The sequence below is a fragment of the Choristoneura fumiferana genome, chromosome 30 (assembly GCF_025370935.1).
Source record: "Choristoneura fumiferana chromosome 30, NRCan_CFum_1, whole genome shotgun sequence".
NCBI classification, from domain to species: Eukaryota; Metazoa; Arthropoda; class Insecta; order Lepidoptera; family Tortricidae; genus Choristoneura; species Choristoneura fumiferana.
Genome location: NC_133501.1, coordinates 7390343 through 7411433, shown reverse-complemented (window position 1 = coordinate 7411433; position 21091 = coordinate 7390343). Strand labels below are relative to the sequence as shown.

At 40.6% G+C, this 21091-nt stretch overlaps 2 protein-coding genes across 6 annotated transcripts in view; one reads left to right on the top strand and one right to left on the bottom strand.

Annotated features, from left to right (window-relative positions):
- The first annotated feature begins 64 nt into the window (after nt 1-64).
- Nucleotides 65-16099, top strand: LOC141444722 (uncharacterized). The gene is made up of 13 exons (XM_074110335.1): nt 65-368; nt 1500-1634; nt 2640-3096; nt 3670-3827; nt 5017-5144; nt 5926-6000; nt 7080-7218; nt 7602-7705; nt 10206-10302; nt 11001-11168; nt 13096-13197; nt 15030-15125; nt 15941-16099. Exons 1-13 carry the CDS (start codon nt 240-242, stop codon nt 16094-16096), a joined length of 1944 nt encoding a protein of 647 aa, XP_073966436.1. The 5' UTR covers nt 65-239; the 3' UTR covers nt 16097-16099.
- A 2344-nt stretch (nt 16100-18443) lies between these two features.
- LOC141444709 (uncharacterized) overlaps nt 18444-21091 on the bottom strand; it is a 31049-nt gene continuing 28401 nt past the window's right edge. For all 5 annotated transcript variants that reach the window (XM_074110305.1, XM_074110306.1, XM_074110307.1 and 2 more), the window contains one exon: nt 18444-18640. In XM_074110305.1, the coding sequence (XP_073966406.1) occupies nt 18482-18640 (159 nt within the window). In that variant the 3' untranslated portion in view covers nt 18444-18481. The remainder of the gene's footprint in view (nt 18641-21091) is intronic.

Here is a 21091-nt window from a genome sequence, read left to right as displayed (position 1 = left end):
CATAATAAAATAATTGTTTCATATATTATATCTTATCACGACCAAGTAAAGCTTATTTTACAAAACGCTAGAGTAAAATATATATTTAAAACGCACTAACTCGCAATATTTAAACGTGCAGGTCAATAACGCCGATTGCAGCGGTAGCTATCTTTATTTACATTTTTATCAGAAAGCCGATGGAATAAACGCCACTATTGCATTATTTACTGCAGTCACACATCGAGTGAGCTAGTAGAATGGCCACAGTGAAGCAAGAGACAGAAGAACTGCTGGCTTGCCGAATATGCCTGGCGACGAACACCAAACTTTATGGACTATATGAACACCATTTAAACGAGGCTTTCGTCGATATTATGGGCACTACGGTCCGTATTTTAAGTTTAATAAAAGATCTCATGCACTTGGATGTAGTTTTCTGTCAGAAAAGTCTTATTTATGTAGATTTTGTTTTGGTATTGGTTTGTTTATGTCAAAGCTTGGGAATTGATTTTTATTTACTCTTAGTGGGTGCGATTTCATGAAATTTAGTATGTAGATTGGCCTAGGCCTAGGCCATCATCAGAGAAAGTATCTTTTTCACTTCTCATCTAGGCGATATAAAAAATAATTTTATGCTCTAGTGCATAAAGTAGAATCTTCGTCTAAGACCAAGGTAAGCAGGTGTCAACAGCCACAAACAATCGTAGATTGTACAACAAGAGCATAAAACAAGCCATTATGCTTTTGTTGTACAATCTACATACTATAATTAAAAATTTAGAAAGAAATACCATAGTGTAATGATAACAACTAGTGAATTAACACTTCAGTCTTAGAGTTGATTTTTGGTTGGATGTGTATAAAGTGCTGTGTCTCTACACCAATTTGCAGACCCCACTCCGTCCTCTTTTAAAACATAATCAAGAGTTAATGCTGAAATAAATAAGCACACCCACTATTAGAAATTATTCCCAATTTTTATTCTAATTAGTACTGGTTCGTTTTCACTCATCACCGTCAGAGCTTTGTGTGAACGGCTGCTATCCTAATTCCTAGTGACCAATAACAAATAAACAAACTTGCCAACTGCGAGTGGGACTTGCACACTGAGGGTTTCTATAAATAATTATAAAAATAAAGAAAATTGAAAAAAAAAAACAAATTTAATATCATAATTTCATAATGTACCATTATCGTAATATTATATAAAAAATGTGGGGTGACACTCTTTCCCAGCCCGGATAATACCGGGATGGAAATACCGACCCTATTTTTCGTGTACAGAAACTGACAGGAGCTTCTATGGGCGTGTACACAAAAAACAGGGCCAGTATTTCCATTTCGGAGTTATCCGGGCCGGGAAAGAGTGTCACCCGAATATGTGTAATGTACAAAAAAGCACATGGATTGTTGATTATGAACAAATCAGAAGTAAAACTTATTGCTGTAACAAAAAAGGAAGATAAGGGGGAGGAAGACATTTTCTAAATTGTCACTGGTTTTTTTTCTTGCTCCAGCTGTCGGCGTGGGACGGCTTCCCGCAGCACGTGTGCGCGTGGTGCCGCGCCGAGATGCTCCGCGCGGCGGGGCTCCGCGCGCGCTGCCGCCGCGCAGAGGACCTGCTCAAACAGGCCTTCGTGCACCAGCACTTGGTAAGTCGCTATCATCCACTAGAAAGAAATAAAGAAAAAAGATTCTCTATCGTTTGCCCGAATTTCATATGCCCGAATGTATCGTTTTGTAGAATTTTCATTTGCCATAAAGTTATTTATTACTGAAATAGTAATTTCTTCAGAGTTGATATTAAAGTAACCTTACCTAACCTACTGCATTGTATATGATGACATTTAAAAAAAATCTTAAAAATAGCATGGTTCTATATATTTTATGGCATACATTGGTATGGCAAGTGAAATTTTCAGTAAAAAAAAACACTAGAAATAATTAAATTTTCTTTGACTTAATTCATTTCCTTGATTATTTTTTTATTCTTTTATTGTCTGATCTATTTAATTATTTTGACTATTATTTTTTTTTTGTTGTAATTTCTTTTTCATCTTAATTTATTTTTAATTTCAATGTGATTTTTGTTGTGATTTATTTGATTAGATTTTATTTTTATTTTTAATTCCAATGATGTAATTTAATTTCACTCAATTTATGTAAAATAATGTGTGAAATAATTTAATGAAATGTAAGAAAGGGATTAATTCCGGAATAAAGAACTATTATTATTATTATATAATCTCGCAAAAGAAGTTTTATATGAGGCCAGAATAATGCAGCAAAGGGTTAAATTAGGTTGAGTGAACAAAAAATTCAATGTTTTTTTAAATTATTATTTCCTCCTAACGTGTTTTTTCTGTGTATTGAATATGTGTAAATAAGATCTCTCTCTCTCTCTCTCTCTCTCTCTTCTCTCTCTCTCTCTCTCTCTCTCTCTCTCTGTCATCAGCGTCATCATCGCAGGCATCAGCTTGTGGTAAATTTCGAATGTTCTTTTGCACTTGAATTTTGAGGAACTCAGACAGAGGCCATGTTTGAAACCACATTTGCTTGACAAACTATAGGTCAAACCACTAGGCCACCATTTTTTACTCAACTATCTGTTGTAACATTCTAGATTATTAAATTCAATGTCTAATTTTACCCAACAGATAACAACAAACTATCTAGAAACCCTGGATAGAGTAGCCCATCAACTCACTCTCTGTCTCACCATCACACACGCCACAACCATAGACACCAGCCACGAAGAAACGAAACAAGAGAAAGAAGAAAAACAAGAAGAAACAGAACAAGAACCAGAACAAGATTTAGATGATTTCGATCTGTACCATCCTGAATTCGACGAGCCAATCATAAATCTTAAAAACAAAATGTTGTTAGAAAATATTCAGAATTTAGAACTAAGGGTGGAATTAGAGAAGACTGATCTAGAAGTTAAGGAGCCTAAGATAGTGAAAAAAGTGAAGAGAGCGAAAAAAGGCGTGAAGAAGAAAGAGAAGAAGGAAGAGCGGAAGGAGAAGGAGTGTAAAAGGAAGATGAAGGGGTTCAAAAAGTTCTTTGCTAGTGAGGACGATTATACCAAGTTTGAGAATACTTACAATATAGGTAAGAATAGCTTAGAATTTATGTCAAAAAGCCGGTTGTGAATCCAAGCTAATCTCATCCTCTATCTCGCTCTCTCTCTCCTGCGGCCCTATATGTGGTCCTATAATCCTTTGTGTGAATCTTGGCCTCCTCAATGATTTTTCTCCATTTCACTCTATCCCTGGCTTCAAAGGCACCATCATCTTTATTCAATTTAGGCAATAACAAACACTTGTGAATGTCAAAAATTGTGCCAATGATTGACTTTAAATTTGGCATACTTATGTAAATTTGGTGACAATGCAATAATCTGGTTGTGACATCTTGGTGGTCCTGCCAGGATCGTCTCCGCAGGAGAGAACTCCTCAATGGTAAATTTGGTACGGATATGCAGTTTACATGACAATACAAGTACAGTCAGCAAAAAGCTTGTATTAAAAATGTTTTTTTAACAGAAACTTATTTAATAGTTTACATCACAAGTATTTAACACAACTACATTTTACATTATAACACAGTAGATCTCGCTAAGGGATCGCCAATGCGGATCATTCAGTTCAGGATATTAGAATTGTGCTATTATTGTTCCCTCAGAGATAGTGAAGCTGTCGGAAGAGGAGCAACTGAGCGAGATGCAGGCGCGCAAAGAGTCCAGCAACTACCTGCGCTCCGCCTACAAGTGCGAGCGCTGCTTCAAAGGGTTCCTCTCGGAGACCACTTACGAGAACCATCAGAAGAAAACGCACGAACCTGTGAGAGCCTTTATTGATTACTTTTGTTTTGTCATCATCCCTAGCAACCCACTAATATTATAAATGCGAAAGCTTGTAAGTCTGTCCTTTTTCGCACATTTGTTTTCTTGTTTTTTGTTGTTTTTATATTTTATACTTTTATTGTTTTAGTAGTAATCATTGTGTTTGTGTATTGCGTGTGGAATAAACTTTTTCGTTGTAATGTTTTGTTTGTTTTGTTTGTTGCTTCATCACGCCTAAACCACTGAACCGATTAAAGATTTAGATGAAATTCGGTATACAGATAGTTTGAGTTCCGGAGACGGACATAGGATGGGTTTTATCCCGGAAATTGCATAGTTCCCGCGGGATAGCGGTAAACGAATTCTGCGTAACGGCTAGTTTTAAATATTTCTTTTGCTTAAAACGGAACGCGTCCTTGGCTAAGCAATCGTTTAGCGCGATAGCTTTTTCGACTGCTGATGTGTACCACAGAGTACCTTTTTTATAATGTGTACCTCAGGGTACTGTTCTGTGACAAACATAGACAACCGCTAAGACACAGCCACACAGGAAGACAGCCGGTGAAATTACTGGCACTTGATGTATCCCATCTTAGGCCTCTAGGTTGGCAACGGATCTGCAATACCCCTGGTGTTGCAGATGTTTATGGGCGGTGGTGATCTCTTACCATCAGGAGACCCACTTGCTGGTTTGCCATCCAGTCGAATAAAAAAAAAACATGTTAGTTTCATACAAACATAAGTTGAGGTATACCTCAGGGTAATATTCTCTGGCCAACATTGTTAAACTAGTACAAAAACGCGATGAGTTGTATACTGTTGGATACTGTTCTGTGATCAACGTCATTTATTTAGGGGCTGTTTCACCATCCATTGATTAGCGTTAACCGACGGTTAAATGTGATGCCGTCTCCGTCTATTCGAACAAAACAAATAGAGACGGCATCACACCTAACCGACAGTTAACACTAATCAATGGATGGTGAAACAGCCCCTTAATACAAAAAAATGAGATGTACCTCAGGGCACAGTTCTGTGACCATCATTGTTAATCTAATACAAAAACAAAATGAGGTATACTTCAGGGTACTGTTCTGTGACTAACATTCTTAATCTAATACGAAAACAAAATGGGGTGTACCTAAGGGCACTATTCTGTGACCAACATTGTTATCCGGTTCCGGTAGAGCAACGGCCGCAACGAGTGCTGCCTGTGCGGCGCGCGGTTCCGGCACCCGGCCGGCTTGCGGAAGCACTTCGAGTCGCACACGCTCAAGTTCATCTGTAAGATCTGCCAGTTTGTCACAAGACACAGGTAAGTCAAGTTACTATACAATGCTTGTGATAATACAACGTCAATCGTTCAAAAGTTAACTGGAAGACATGCCTTTATGGAAAAAGTCGGCTTTTGTACATCAGTTTTTCCATGTAATTTCTTTTTTTTGGGTACAGTCGAAGAAATTGAATCACGACCCAGAGTAGAACCTTTGTGCTACTAATGTCATGTTGACATCTCATACTTTTGTCGAGGAAATCATAGTGAAATTGATTATTAAAAGGTTCCATCCTGGGCGATGATTTAATTTGTCCGACCGTACAATAAAAAGCTATACAATACAATACAATGACTTATTAAACACGACATAATACACGATTCTGGAAAAATAGCACATTTAGAAAATTTACCAGGTAAATAGTGCGCGGTCTTACCGCTAAAGACAGATCTCTTTCAGGCCTTCTTTCAAAACAAATTAAAAGAAGTGGTGTTAATATAAATTATTATTAGCTGCTTAAGTGACTAAATAAGAAAACAAACAAGCTGAGATATGTGGTGCATAGGAGAAATTCTAGTCTGTTTCACTGTCTAGTGGTGGTGTAGAGGTATAGCACGTGGCACGGAATGCCGAGGACCTGGGTTCGATTCCCAGCGCTGGTCTTATTTTTCTGGTTTTTCTATGCATCTATATTTCAAATTGTATTTTCGATATACCAAATTTCATCCAAATCCGTCCACACATACAAACTTTCGCATTTATAATATTAGTAGGATTATAAATAAATATAATAATAGTATTGTTTCCATCGGTCGTCTCCAGAAGCATGGCGGTGATGCACGCAGACTTCCACTCGGGCAAGACCTTCGTCTGCAAGTACTGCGGGCTCACTTTCAAGTTAGTACACTCTAGCAGCTTCAGGCTGGTCTTCTTAGTCTCTCTCTCTCTCTCTCTCTCTCTCTCTCTCTCTCTCTCTTTATTTCTCTTTCTCTCTATCCTAATTTTAATGTCTCTTTATCATTGTTTGTTACTTAATAAGCCGGCAATTTTGCTGACTTGGGATCATTTCGTGGAATACAACTTTTTTTTAAATTTTAGTTTCTTTTTGTTACTTCGTGGTTTGACACGAATAAATGATTTCTTCTTTCTTTATTTTTCTTTTGTATGTTGTGGTGATTAAAGTTTTTCATCTATCTATCTATCCCTCTCCTTTTCTATTGACAGTGTCCTTTGTATAGTTTACTAAATCATGTGTTACTTTCTAGAGTATACAGCCGCCATCAGAAATTTCTGAGCGGAAATCATCGTCATCCCAGCCTATATACTTCCCACTGCTGGGCACAGGCCTCCTCTCAGACCAAGAGGGCTTGGGCCATAGTTCCCACGCGGGCCCAGTGCGGATTGGGAACTTGGCACGCACCATTGAATCCCTTCGCAGGTTCGTGCAGGTTTCCTCACGATGTCTTCCTTCACCGCAAAGCTCGTGGTAAATTTCAAATGTAATTCCGCACTTGAATTTCGAAAAACTCAGAGGTGCGAGCCGGGGTTTGAACCCACGACCCTCTACTTGAGAGGCGATAGGTCAAACCACTAGGCCACCACGGCCATTTGATGGCGACTGTACATATATATGAATGAACTATAAACAATTACTTTTCTTTTTTCTCAAAGGGCCGAGAATCTATCTGAACTTATACAGCGCATAGGAACTGTAATGCTGTAAATTTAAATAAATAAGTGTTGTAGGTGTTACATCCGTTGCTGAATCGCGTTGTTCCTAAGAGAAAGGGCTTCGAATTAGCTCGAAATATTTCAAGCTTTACTCGATTTAAGGCGTGAGTTTACCGGTACAATATCATTTAATATGAGTGAGTCTCACGGTGGTTTCATGTTCAGAAGCGGTGACTGCTTTCCGCCAGGTGACCCGGCTGCTCGTTTTCCCCCTGTTATATAACAATAGTTTTCTCGTATGTCAGCAAGCAAACGACGTTCAACACGCACACGCGCGTGCAGCACCCTTTGGAGAACGCGCGCGCCGGCACCTGCTCCGCCTGCGGGGAGACCTTCACCGGCAAGCGCGGCCTGCAGCAGCACCAGGCCATCGCGCACAAAACGGTATTTATCCGGTTCGAAGGACCAATTTCATCCGGCTCAAAGGACCAATTTTAATCGGGTCGAAGGACCAATTTTTACCGGGTCGAAAGGCCAATTTTAACCGGCTCAAAGGACCAATTTTATCCATCTCGGGGGACCAATTTTATCTGTGTCGAAGGACCAATTTTATCCAGATCGAAAAACCAATTTTATCCGGGTTGAAGGTCCAATTTAGTTCGGGTCGAAGGTCCAAGTTTAATCGGCTCGAAGGACCAATTTTATTCCACAAAGTAATAAATTAGCTTTCTTGTATTGTCTTCGCCCCAGACAATTCCATTCTCACCAGCTAAAAAACCTACTGCACGTCCCAACTCATGAAGCTTTGGAACACTGTTTTGTTTCAGCTCACAACGCCTGAACTGAAGTGTCGTGTGTGTCTGGTGCAGTTCGACAACCTAGAGGCTAAACAACGGCACAAAGACAACAACGTCTGCGATCCCAAACTCAGGTCAGGAAAGAAAGAGAAAAAAGTTTTTTTTAATTACATTTTTCATAAAAAGTTTTTTTCTAACTAATGAACTAAAATAATTTCCTTGCTCACCCGCGACCTTACGATAGCTAAGCTTATGCAAAATATGCTTGTTCATGCAGTTCCTCCACCTCCACACTGTAATACACACACAAATCACACAAAACACATCTATCACCACCACCACACTACACTGACGCGTTTCGAACTCAACCAGTGCTCATCTTCAGAGTGACACAACCGTACACCATGCTACCAGTTGTTAGACTAACGAACCACAACCACCGTTTTAACTTGTCACTGTAAACTCCCAAGTACCCACATACGTTTTATGAAACAAAACTACCCACAAATTATTAATAAAAAAAATTACCGTCTTTCAAAACTACCTTGATTTTTATTTATTTACTGTCAAGGCATGTTTTATTAACTACCATTGCTGAAATTAGATCCAAGCCGTAGCAAGGGAGATGAAACTAAATTTACCTGCTCATTAATAATAGACCCCATACTGTTGTGGTAGTTTTGAAAGACGGTTAAAAATGTTATTAATAATTTGTGGGTAGTTTTGTTTTGTTTCATAAAACGTATGTGGGTACTTGGGAGTTACAGTGACAAGTTAAAACGGTGGTTGTGGTTTGTTAGTCTAACAACTGGTAGCATGGTGTACGGTTGTGTCACTCTGAAGATGAGCTCTGGTTGAGTTCGAAACGCGTCAGTGTAGTGTGGTGGTGGTGATAGATGGGTTTGTGTGATTTGTGTGTGTTCTTACAGTGTGGAGGTGGAGGAACTGCATGAACACGCATATTTTGCATAAGCTTAGCTATCGTAAGGTCGCGGGTGAGCAAGGAAATTATTTTAGTTCATTGATATGGACCTCCGCAAAGTAACGCCTGATTCAATAATTTTTTCTAACTGTCTTTTTTGTTGACTGTACTTGCATTGTCATCCCACTTACCAAAACAAATCTTACGTCAATAGGAAATATTATGCAAAACTACACAAGGGGGCGACACCAGCACAAACCGTAAACAAACCATGACAACGTCAGTTCTGTTTATAGTTTGTGCCCATGACGGATCATGCCATATTTATTATCGAAAATACAAACTGAGACATGGATGCACAGAAAAAACAGAAAAAGAGACCAGCACTGGGAATCGAACCCAGGTCCTCAGCAATCCGTGCTGCGTGCTATAACCCCTACACCACCGCTGGACAGGAATCTACACGAATTTTTCCTATGCATACATATCTCAGGATGCTTATTTCTACTATGCTACTTAAGCAGCAGCACTAGCGACATCTATGTTGCGTCGACAGACGTCACACTCTTTTGGAACTAACCGCTCACCCAGACAAGAGATGTCGCTACTTAGCAATCAAATTATGATTGGTTTTTTGGAGTATTTTTGTATTTTTTTTATTAGTCAAAATAACATGATATTTACTTAGACGTAGACAATAAAAAAAAATATATATCATGGGACATTTGACACCAATTGACCTAGTCCCAAACTAAGCAAAGCTTGTACTATGGATACTAGGCAACGGATAAACATACTTATATAGATAAATACATACTTAAATACATAACGATAAAGTCAACGTTTTAAGGTTTCGGAATTTTGAATGCGCTTTGTCACTCTTCTTTTTCTTCTCTTTTAAAATATGGCTTTTCTGTCCTAATTAATAGGACAATTTCGCCAGTGTCAAGTTAAACTCTTTGAGAGGGACGTTGTACGGTGATTGTAGTTTTTGCAACTTGATAGTAAAATTCCAGAAACCACGCGGAGACAACTTGCGCATTAAAAAATGACAGACACGAGAGCAATATAGAATTTTGTGATCACTGTTCACTGTTAAGGTTAATCGCCGCATAAAACATTATCAAAATTATACTTCAACTAGCCAAAGAAACAGAAATAGCAAAATTAGATATTGTCTACATCCGCCATCTTCGAATGCTACAAATCGAATCTGGAACTGGGTTAAAAAACAATTTTGATTTGGATCTAATGCCGTATTGTCTAAAACGCACTGACGTTCGTGAATGCACTCGCTATCTCTTTCTACCTTCGTCTTATACCATTTGACAGAAAGAAGTGGTAGATAATAAAGCTTCGGGATCTCTTTCAAATGTTAAAATCACAGATATAGATTACACTAGATAACGCAAACACCTCAATCTGTATGAAAACCAACCGTGTCACTTTTTTATAATATCTACTGTGACGTCTTAAGAGCGAATTAGCGATGTGAATTGCCCGATGCCCGCGCAAAATCGATTCAAATGCGCCGCCCGCCCGCGCCGTGGGGCTCGAGACAGTCACTAGTCATGATTAGTAAGTTAGCGGCCCTTGTATGGGGCCAACCCCGACGTTTGGTCGGGGTTCAGACACGCGAAGTAGATGCATTTGCGTAATCTAGTGTAATCTATATCTGTGGTTAAAATGGTTTTAATTTGAACTTGTCTCAGGCCGTGCGCCGCGTGCGGGGACAAGTTCCCTGACGAAGAAGCTCTGAAGAAACACGTCCAGGAATCCCACGTCAAAGAACACTACAAATGTGATCAGGTACAGTCAACGACAAAGAGATGGAGAAGGCCAAAATTACAAACATATACATTTAGGGGCTGTTTCACTATCCATTGATTAGTGCTAACTGTTGGTTAAATGTGATGCCGTCTCCGTCTATTCGAACAAAACAAATAGAGATGGCATCACACATAACCGCAGTTAACACTAATCAATGGATGGTGAAACAGCCTCTTAAAGTCATATACGGTTCGATTCCCGCAAGGTTGTGAGTCCCGCACATTACCAAACATCGATTTGTACCAAAGTTGTAATATAAATTTATGTTGCACTACTGGGCATATTTATTTATTAACTAGCTTTTGCCCGCGGCTCCGCCCGCGTGGTATTCGGTTATCGCGCGCTGTTCCCTCGGGAACTGTGCATTTTTCCGGGATAAAAAGTAGCCTATGTCACTCTCGGGCCCATAAACTATCTCTATGCCAAAAATCACGTCGATCCGTCGCTCCGTTACGGCGTGAAAGACGGACAAACATACAAACATACTTTCGCATTTATACTCTTACCCCCTTATTCATAAAACTTAACAAGCCTATGTTAACTAACAAATGCTTTGTCCCTTTCTAACAAATACAAATGTCGAAGTGACAGATAAGGACAAACGAATTTTAGCGGCATTTTAACTAAAATAGGTTTGATTGTCGTTTATGAATAAGGGGGTTACTATATCTCTCCAGTGCGACACGACGTTCGCCAAGAAGTCCTCCCTGGCGGTGCACTTCGAGCGCGTGCACCTCAAGATCAAGCCCAAGAAGCCCGCCTTCTACAAGTACCACCAGTACGGGAAGGGGCGCCTCAAGATACGGAACGCGGAGATCTGCGAGATCTGCGGGAAGGGGTACCCGGTGAGTGCGGGGGGTAGCCCGCAGGCTACGGGGGTGAGCCAGCAGGCTACGGGGGGTAGCCCGCAGGCTACGGGGGTGAGCCAGCAGGCTACGGGGGTGAGCCCGCAGGCTACGGGGGTGAGCCAGCAGGCTACGGGGGTGAGCCAGCAGGCTACGGGGGTGAGCCCGCAGGCTACGGGGGTGAGCCCGCAGGCTACGGGACTGAGCCCGCAGGCTACGGGGGTGAGCCCGCAGGCTACGGGGCTGAGCCCGCAGGCTACAGGGAACAGCCCGCAGGCTACGGGAGTGAGCCTGCAGGCTACGGGGCTGAGCCCGCAGGCTACGGGGGTGAGCCCGCAGGCTACGGGCTGAGCCCGCAGGCTACGGGGATCGGTAAGATCAATAGGGGTTCATCAACTTTTTCATATACCTCGTTGTCAAGGTTACGTCCCTTGGACAACTCTTCTACAATGTGCTACCGGCAGCCAGGCTTTTTCTAAGGCAGGTTAAAGTAACGTATTTCTGTTACTTCACCATGACATTAATTTAATTGATAAACTAAAATTCAGACTTTGTCAACTGTCTAACAACGTTATAATTTCCAGCAATGTACAGCAATAGTAGATTATTGTCGTGGCCTGGAAGTAGGCAATTGCTGGCTGAGTATTAGTATTAAACGGACGAGCTTGCGAGTCCGTTTAACTAATACGAAGCCAGCAATTGCTATTCCAGCCGAGACTAATATAAATCTTTTCTCAAAAATGGTGAATAATTCTGAAATAGAGTAAACTTTTTTCTCAAATATGTTATATTATAAAATTAAATTTTATTCCAATATTTTCTTATGCTTTCCCGCCTTTTTTCATTAAAAATAACTGCAGGTGTATTTTTTCCACCGAAAACACCACAAGCTGTTTCAGACCCAATAGAAAAAGTCCGGAGTTCCAACAAAATATCTGATACCGGCCATTAGACTAGGCTGTATACGACTTGTGCCACATTTCCATGGGCCTTTTTTTAACTTTCAAAAAAAGTTGCGACTGACTGCAGGCGCGCTAATTCATTATTGTCGAGCTAGCGCGCCTGCAATGTTTTTAACTTTTTAATTTTTCGCTGACCATAAACTATGCACTTCACCTTCTGATATGTAAAGAATAATGTTAACTTTTACGGACATTTTTGAGAAAAGTAAATTGACAAGTAAGTTAAATGACAGCCGACAGATACCTACTTTGATCATTACTTGTCAATTTACTTTGCTGTACATTGCTGTCAAGTTGGTTCGCCTAATTTTGGACTCGAGTAAAGGAGATAACGATTTTGGTAAATTGATCTAACCGGCCTGTAGCTACGGGGACCCAGGGCCTCCGTGGTATTTCCTGGGTTTTATCAAACCCCCGACGTAAAAAGAGGGGCGTTATGAGCTTCACTGCTATGTTATGATGTCAGCGGATAGTAACTTATAATAACCTAGCGAACAAAAAGAAAACGCCCGACTTCGTCACTTCAAATTACAATATCTCAAAAACGGCTGAACCAATTTTGATGAAACATGTCTAAGAACCATCGCTAGAAAATCTGATTTCAAATAAAAAATCGCATTCAAATATAATATAGCTTTAATGCTAAACTACGGAAAAAAAGGGCATCGCTTCTGACAAGAATACGTGGCAGCACTAACAGCCTCCTGAAGATGATAGCTGTAAGAGATGAGTGCTCTATAATGCAAAATTAATTAATACCACACTATCACTCGTCCAATATGTTTACTAATATAGTTATAAGCAAATTACTAATAATGTATGGATCTTTGTTGTCTGAATAAATAAATGAATTATTATTATTAAATCGGTTCACCCGTTTAAGAGCTACGCTGACGCATAGCGGTCAAACTTATAATTATAACACCCCTCTTTGCGTCGGGGGTTAAAAAGAATGAATGTTTCAGGACACGACGTGGCTGCGATATCATCAACGTACACACACGGGCGAGCGCCCCTATAAATGCTCGCAGTGCACTAAGAGCTACATGACGCCCGCCGGCCTGCAGGTTTGTGGCATACACACACACACACACACAGACACACACACACACACACACACACTTTTTAATACAAATTCAATAAACTATTTTTTTACTAAATACACATTCTATATTGCACATCACAAATTAGTACAAAAAATCTACATAATAGACGATGCTAGTGCTGCTGCTTAAGTAGCACAGTAGAAATAAGCAACCTGAGATATGTATGCATAGGAAAAAATCATGTCTAGATTCCTGTTACAGCGGTGGTGTAGGGGTCACGGATTGCTCAGGACCTGGGTTCGATTCCAGCGCTGGTCTCTTTCTAGTTTTTCTGTGCATCCATGTCTCAGTTTGTATTTTCTACATAATACACATACACACATACATTCATTTATTTTATGCGATAACCAATGACCCCTTTTCTCCCCCAACGGTTATCTGTTCTTCGAGCGATGTGGCCTGCCATTGCCACTTCAATTTGCATATTTTTCCAGCTATGTCAGTGACTTTAGTTCTTCGACGAATTTCCGTATTCCGGATTCTATCGCGCAAAGAAACTCCAAGCATAGCTCTCTCCATAGCTCGTTGCGTGACTTTGAGCCTCTCTAAGAGGCCAACAGTTAAGGACCACGTCTCAGCGCCATAAGTCATCACTGGCAACACACACTGGTCGAAGACTCTAGTCTTCAGGCACTGCGGATATGGACGAGAAGACATCACGAGTTTCCGAAACGCTGCCCATCCGAGTTGGATTCTTCGGGCGACCTCTTTGTCGAAGTTGGACCTACCCAACTGGACAACTTGTCCCAGTAAACATAGTGGTCAACAACTTCGAGTACATCGTTCCCAACGATAACCGGCACGGGTGTGACATGGACATTTGAAAAGTCTCGAGTGCGACCACGGGAACCGGAAGACGAAGCGTTGGCAGGCCTCCCCACCAGTGGACTGACGACATCGTGAGAGTAGCGGGAAACCGGTGGATGCAAGTGGCAAGTTGTCGTTCATTGTGGCGTTCTAAGGGGAGGCCTTTGTCCAGCAGTGGACGTTCGGGACTATGATGATGATGATGATGATAACCGATGAAATTTACTATTGAATCGATTCCTGGTAATATCAAATCAGTTCTAAAAATTGTCACACGTCGTCACGCGGAATTTGAACTGGCTACTTATACTTTTTTGTAAAAATTACAAAAAAAAACCAATATTTTCTGATAACGTACATAGGCAACAATTGTTTTACTAAATTTTTAATCTAAGACTAAGTAGAATTTTATAGGACTCTGAGGCTCTGGCTCCACTGAGGTGAGACGAGCGGAGCGGAGACGAGACGCGTAGGATCGACCAACCATATTAGTTGAAATCCACTTGCAACCCACAGGTCCGCCCGGATTGCTACCACCATCTTGCTCGCTAATCCTGCCGTGGAGCAGCAGTGCTTGCACTGTTGTGTTTCGGCGTGGAGAGTAAGACAGCCGGTGAAATACTGGCACTTGAGGTATCCCATCTTAGGCCTCTTGGTTGGCAACGCGTCTGCAATACCCCTGGTGTTGCAAGATGTTTATGGGCGATGGTGATCTCTTACCATCAGGAGACCCTCTTGCTCGTTTGCCATCCAGTCGTATAAAAAAAAAGATTAGCATATGATTGGTCGATTCCTACATAAATGCCAAATTTCATGACAGTCCGACTGCTGGAAGTGGGTCTTTTTTAACTTGCAAGATTTTACATGCACATGCATAGACACAAGATACATCGCAAGCTAAATAAAAGCTTGTAATAACGACAGTGATTCCGTGTGCGTTTGACAATAAGGCTGGTCTGCGTGGTTCACCCTTGGTCTGGTTGCAGCGCCACGCGGTGATCCACACGGGCGTGCGTCGCTGGCAGTGCTCGCAGTGCCCCAAAACGTTCCTGCACCAGTCCTCCATCTACACACACAAGCTGGTAACTATCAGCTCGCACAAGCGTAACCCATTTAGCACTCCTAGCGGTTGAATTCTGGGTGTTTTGAAAAAAAGTGTACTTTTTCTTTCATTAGTAGATTGTACGTACAACAAGAGCCTAAAACGAGCCGTTTTACCCGTGACGTTTATAATATTTTTTGATTTATATAAAAGTAAAAATCAATCGAAATAAGTCAGGGTTACTCAAAGTGGGGTACGCGAACCCCTAGGGGTTTGCTATTCGACGGTAGGGGGTTCGCGACAAGGTTTACGTGACTCCAAAAACCACCAGGCTGCAAGACTAGCAAGATGATTAAGATTGGTTTTTGGAGTCTTTTTGTATTCTTTATTTTTAGTTTTAGCTCCAACAGTCAAGGGGTTCGCTATCGTCTAGAAACTTTAACAGGGGTACGTGGAGCGATAAGTTTGAGAAACCCTGAAATAAGTCAATATAACTAAATATTTATAATTATATTAGCAATGCATGAAAAATAAAAAGTGCCTAGTAAGTCAATAATTGTTTCCACTGTTGTTATTTATTTCATCTCCTCGCAATCGAAGTGAAAAGTAGTGTAAAATTCGAGCAATAAACCCATTCTCCCCTCGCCATATCTACCGGCTATATGAACGTCTCGGGTAAAATGGCTCGTTTTATGCTCCTGTTGTACAATCTACTATTAAATTTTATGAGTCAGTTTTATGACGCCCGTGTGTATGCAAAAAACGTCACAAAAGTGTCATTTTCAAAACATTTTCATCAAAACGGTGTCCAACAAAATGTTAATAATAATAAAATAATTTAACTAACATTTCCAGGTGCACACGGGCGAGAAGCCCTACGTCTGTCAGATCTGCTCCAAAGCGTTCACGCAGTCGGGCTCCTTGCAGACACACGTCAAGTACGTCCATATGAAGTTGAAGCCGCCGCCGCGCCGCCGCCGCGCCGACTGGAAGCCCGCGCTGCACCCCTGAGGACCCAAAGCTTGGCTAGCAGTGTCCCCTGAGCACCTGAGCATAAGCTACTGACCCATAAGTCTTTCTTTGTGTTCCATTCCCTTAAGTTCCATCTCTTAGCCAGATTCCGTAGCTAGCTAACAAACGGGTCGATTTTCCCATCTTGTAGCTAGCTACCAAATGGTAACCATTTTCCTTATAGCTACCTACCTAATAGGAACGCTTTTCCCATCTTGTAGCTAGCTACCAAATGGTAACCATTTTCCTTGTAGCTACCTACCTAATAGGAACGCTTTTCCCATCTTGAAGCTAGCTACCAAATGTAACCATTTCCTTGTAGCTACCTACCTAATAGGAACGCTTTTCCCATCTTGTAGCTAGCTACCAAATGGTAACCATTTTCCTTGTAGCTACCTACCTAATAGGAACGCTTTTCCCATCTTGTAGCTAGCTACCAAATGGTAACCATTTTCCTTGTAGCTACCTACCTAATAGGAACGCTTTCCCATCTTGTAGCTAGCTACCAATGGTACCATTTTCCTGTAGCTACCTACCTAATAAGAACGCCTTTCCCATCTTGAAGCAGCTACCAAATGCGTAACCATTTTCCTTGTAGCTACCTACCTAATAGGAACGCTTTCCCATCTTGTAGCTAGCTACCAAATAGTAACCATTTTCCTTGTAGCACCTACCAAATGGTAACCATTTTCCTTGTAGCTTCCTGCCAAATGGGCATGATATTGTTATCTTGTAGCTAGCTACCTAATAAAAACAAAATAAAAATACACACACACAGTACAGTAAAAACGTCTTGTAGCTAGCTATAAAATGGAAATTGTGCTTTTCCATTTTGTAGCTACCTAAACCTTTCGTGAAAATTTATTTAACTGACAGTGAAAATCGTATTAAAACCCGTCGCACAAATTTAAATAATGACACAAGACGACGTGAAGTGACTTTATTTTATACCATGTAAAGATATCGTCACACGATACATGACGAAATTACTACCTATTTTAAGGGTTTTGATTGAATGTATAAATTCCAAAATATGCGAGTTTCGTGTAAAATAAATTATAGGTTATATTATTATTAAAAATCCAATCAAATCTTAATCGTAATTTATATTTAGCTCGCTAGTTGTATATACGTATTTATAAAACTCATTACTGAGGTTAGTTTTAAGCATAAATGAAATGTAATTGTGGTGTAAATAATATTTATTTGCGTAGAATTAAGTAATTTATTTAAAATCAAGTAAATGAGCCATTTTAAACCGAGTTTCATTCTCTGGTCCTTTTTATTAAAATCAGAAACAGCAGACAGGGTTGGCGACACTAGCGACCAGGTAGGCGACACTAGCGACCAGGTGGGCGACACTAGCGACCAGGTGGGCGACACTAGCGATCAAATAGGCAACACTAGCTACCAAGTAGGCGACACTAGCGAACAGGTAGGCGACACTAGCGACCAGGTAGGCGACACTAGCGACCAGGTAGGCGACACTAGCGAACAGGTAGGCGACACTAGCGATCAAATAGGCAACACTAGCGCTACCATAGTACAAACTTTGAGACTAGGTCAATTGGTTGGGTGGATCGGTTAGTAGTGGCATCATTTAGATTAACCACTTTCACCCAACAAATTGCAGCAGTTTGAGAGAGCTGTTGTTTTAAGACGGAAAGAAAGATTTATTTATTTTATTAAATGAGGCGTTACTTTGCGGATGTCTATATCAATTAACTAAAAGAATTGGGTTATTCCCACCTGTTACAGTCGAGTTCATAAATCAATTTTTTTCTCACAAGTTTATGTACTGTACCAATTTGATACCAGTGGTAATAGGTCATCATCATTCATCATCATTTCATCTTTGGTCCGTTCGTTGTGTACCTACTAAATTTTGTAATTTGTTTGTAGGATTCAAGTTAGAATATGAGATTGAGGTATTTAAGTGTAATTTTGTCATCTAGTCTTTATCTCGTAACATAAGAGTACAATTCTAGAAATTGTATTATAAATAAATCAATTACCTACCCTAATTGATATCTTTCTATTGATAAATTTGCCACTAGAGGATTCGTTTATAAAGTAACTACCAAAAATGGAACATAGACGTAAATATGGGCGAGGAGACGAAAGTTCACAAGAACATCCAACGTATTCGAGGTTATTTATCGTTTGCGAAAGACGGTTGACTGAGGATAACTTCAGGGATTCATTCTCGAAGTTCGGTAACATTTGCCACCTCAAATATAATATCCTTAAAAATATTTTAACAGTTGTTGTTCAGCCAAATTAACCCAAACACATACTGGCTAAAATATAACCGGGACTCAATTTAGGCACTTCAAAAAAAACTCAATTTTAATCTGGCACACTTTATTCGTCAAAGCGCAGCCGTTACGACTGCGTGCCGAGTAACATCTTCTCCGGGTTCCGGTTCCGTTTCCGGCGCACGTACGGCTGGCGCAGGTGCACGGCGCGCACGTGCGACGCGAGCGAGCCGGCACCCACCATCTTGCCGCACGTGTCACACTTCACCTGCACCCGCAAATGCACCTGCAAAAAGAGGGGCGGTTGTAGCGGATCACTAATATCTGTGCTAATAATAGTAGATTGTACAACGAGAGCATAAAACAACCCATTTTACCCGAGACGTTCATATAGCCACACGAGCCGATACGGCTTTTCGTTTTATTTCTAACATACTTACTAATCTCTACTATCTAAACTACCTAATCCTACAACAAGTACTTAATACTTACTAGTCCTGAGTAATTCTTACATTGCTAGGCCCTAATCCCACTAATCCTTGCTAATTCCCACTAATTCTCGCTAATCCTTGCTAATCCATACCATTCCTGGTACAGTAATCTTTGCTAATACATACGATCCTCGTTAATCCCCACTAATCCTTGCTAATCCCTACCATCCTTACTAATCGTTACTAATCCCAGTAATCCTTGCTAATTCTCACCAATTCTGCTAATCCGTACCATCCTTGCTAATCCCTACTAATCCTTGCTAATCCGTACCATCCTTGCTAATCCACACTAATCCGTGCCATCCTTATTAATTCGTACATCCTTGCTAATCCGCTCTCCTTGCTAATCCGTACCATTATTGCTAATCCTTTCAAATCCCTACCATCCTTACTAATCGTTACTAATAACATTAATCCTTGCTAATCCATACCATTCCTGGTACAGTAATCTTTGCTAATACATACGATCCTCGTTAATCAACACTAATCCTTGCTAATCCCTACCATCCTTGCTAATCCCCACTAATCCTTGCTAATCCCTACCATCCTTGCTAATCCCCACTAATCATTTATAATCCCTACCATCCTTGCTAATCCCCACTAATCATTGCTAATCCGTACCATCCTTGCTAATCCCTACCATCCTTGCTAATCCCCACTAATCCTTGCTAATCCCTACCATTCTTACTAATCCCCACTAATCATTGCTATCCCTGCTAATCCCTACCATCCTTGCTAAACCCCACTAATCCTTGCTAATCCCTACCATCCTTGCTAATCCCCACTAATCATTTATAATCCGTACCATCATTGCTAATTCCTACTAATCCTTGCTAATCCACACTAATCCGTGCCATCCTTATTAATTCGTACATCCTTGCTAATCCACACTAATCCGTGCCATCCTTATTAATTCGTACATCCTTGCTAATCCTCTCTCCTTGCTAATCCGTACCATTATTGCTAATCCTTTCAAATCCCTACCATCCTTACTAATCGTTACTAATCTAATTAATCTTTGCTAATACATACGATCCTCGTTAATCCCCACTAATCCTTGCTAATCCCTACCATCCTTGCTAATCCCCACTAATCCTTGCTAATCCCCACTAATCCTTGCTAATCCCTACCATCCCTGCTAATCCTCACTAATCATTTATAATCCGTACCATCATTGCTATCCCTACTAATCCTTGCTAATCCACACTAATCCGTGCCATCCTTATTAATTCGTACATTTTTGCTAATCCACACTAATCCGTGCCATCCTTATTAATTCGTATATCCTTGCTAATCCTCTCTCCTTGCTAATCCGTACCATTATTGCTAATCCTTTCAAATCCCTACCATCCTTACTAATCGTTACTAATAACATTAATCCTTGCTAATCCATACAATTCCTGGTACAGTAATCTTTGCTAATACATACGATCCTCGTTAATCCCCACTAATCCTTGCTAATCCCTACCATCCTTGCTAATCCCACTAATCCTTGCTAATCCCCACTAATCATTGCTAATCCCCACTAATCCTTGCTAATCCATGTATAATCCGTACCATCATTGCTAATTCCTACTAATCCTTGCTAATCCACACTAATCCGTGCCATCCTTATTAATTCGTACATTTTTGCTAATCCACACTAATCCGTGCCATCCTTATTAATTCGTATATCCTTGCTAATCCTCTCTCCTTGCTAATCCGTACCATTATTGCTAATCCTTTCAAATCCCTACCATCCTTACTAATCGTTACTAATAACATTAATCCTTGCTAATCCATACCATTCCTGGTACAGTAATCTTTGCTAATACATACGATCCTCGTTAATCCCCACTAATCCTTGCTAATCCCTACCATCCTTGCTAATCCCACTAATCCTTGCTAATCCCCACTAATCCTTGCTAATCCCTACCATCCTTGCTAATCCCCACTAATCATTTATAATCCGTACCATCATTGCTAATCCCTACTAATCCTTGCTAATCCACACTAATCCGTGCCATCCTTATTAATTCGTACATCCTTGCTAATCCTCTCTCCTTGCTAATCCGTACCATTATTGCTAATCCTTTCAAATCCCTACCATCCTTACTAATCGTTACTAATAACATTAATCCTTGCTAATCCATACCATTCCTGCTACAGTAATCGTTCCTAATACATACGATCCTCGCTAATCTCCACTAATCATTTATAATCCGTACCATCCTTGCTAATCCCTACCATCCTTGCTAATCCCCACT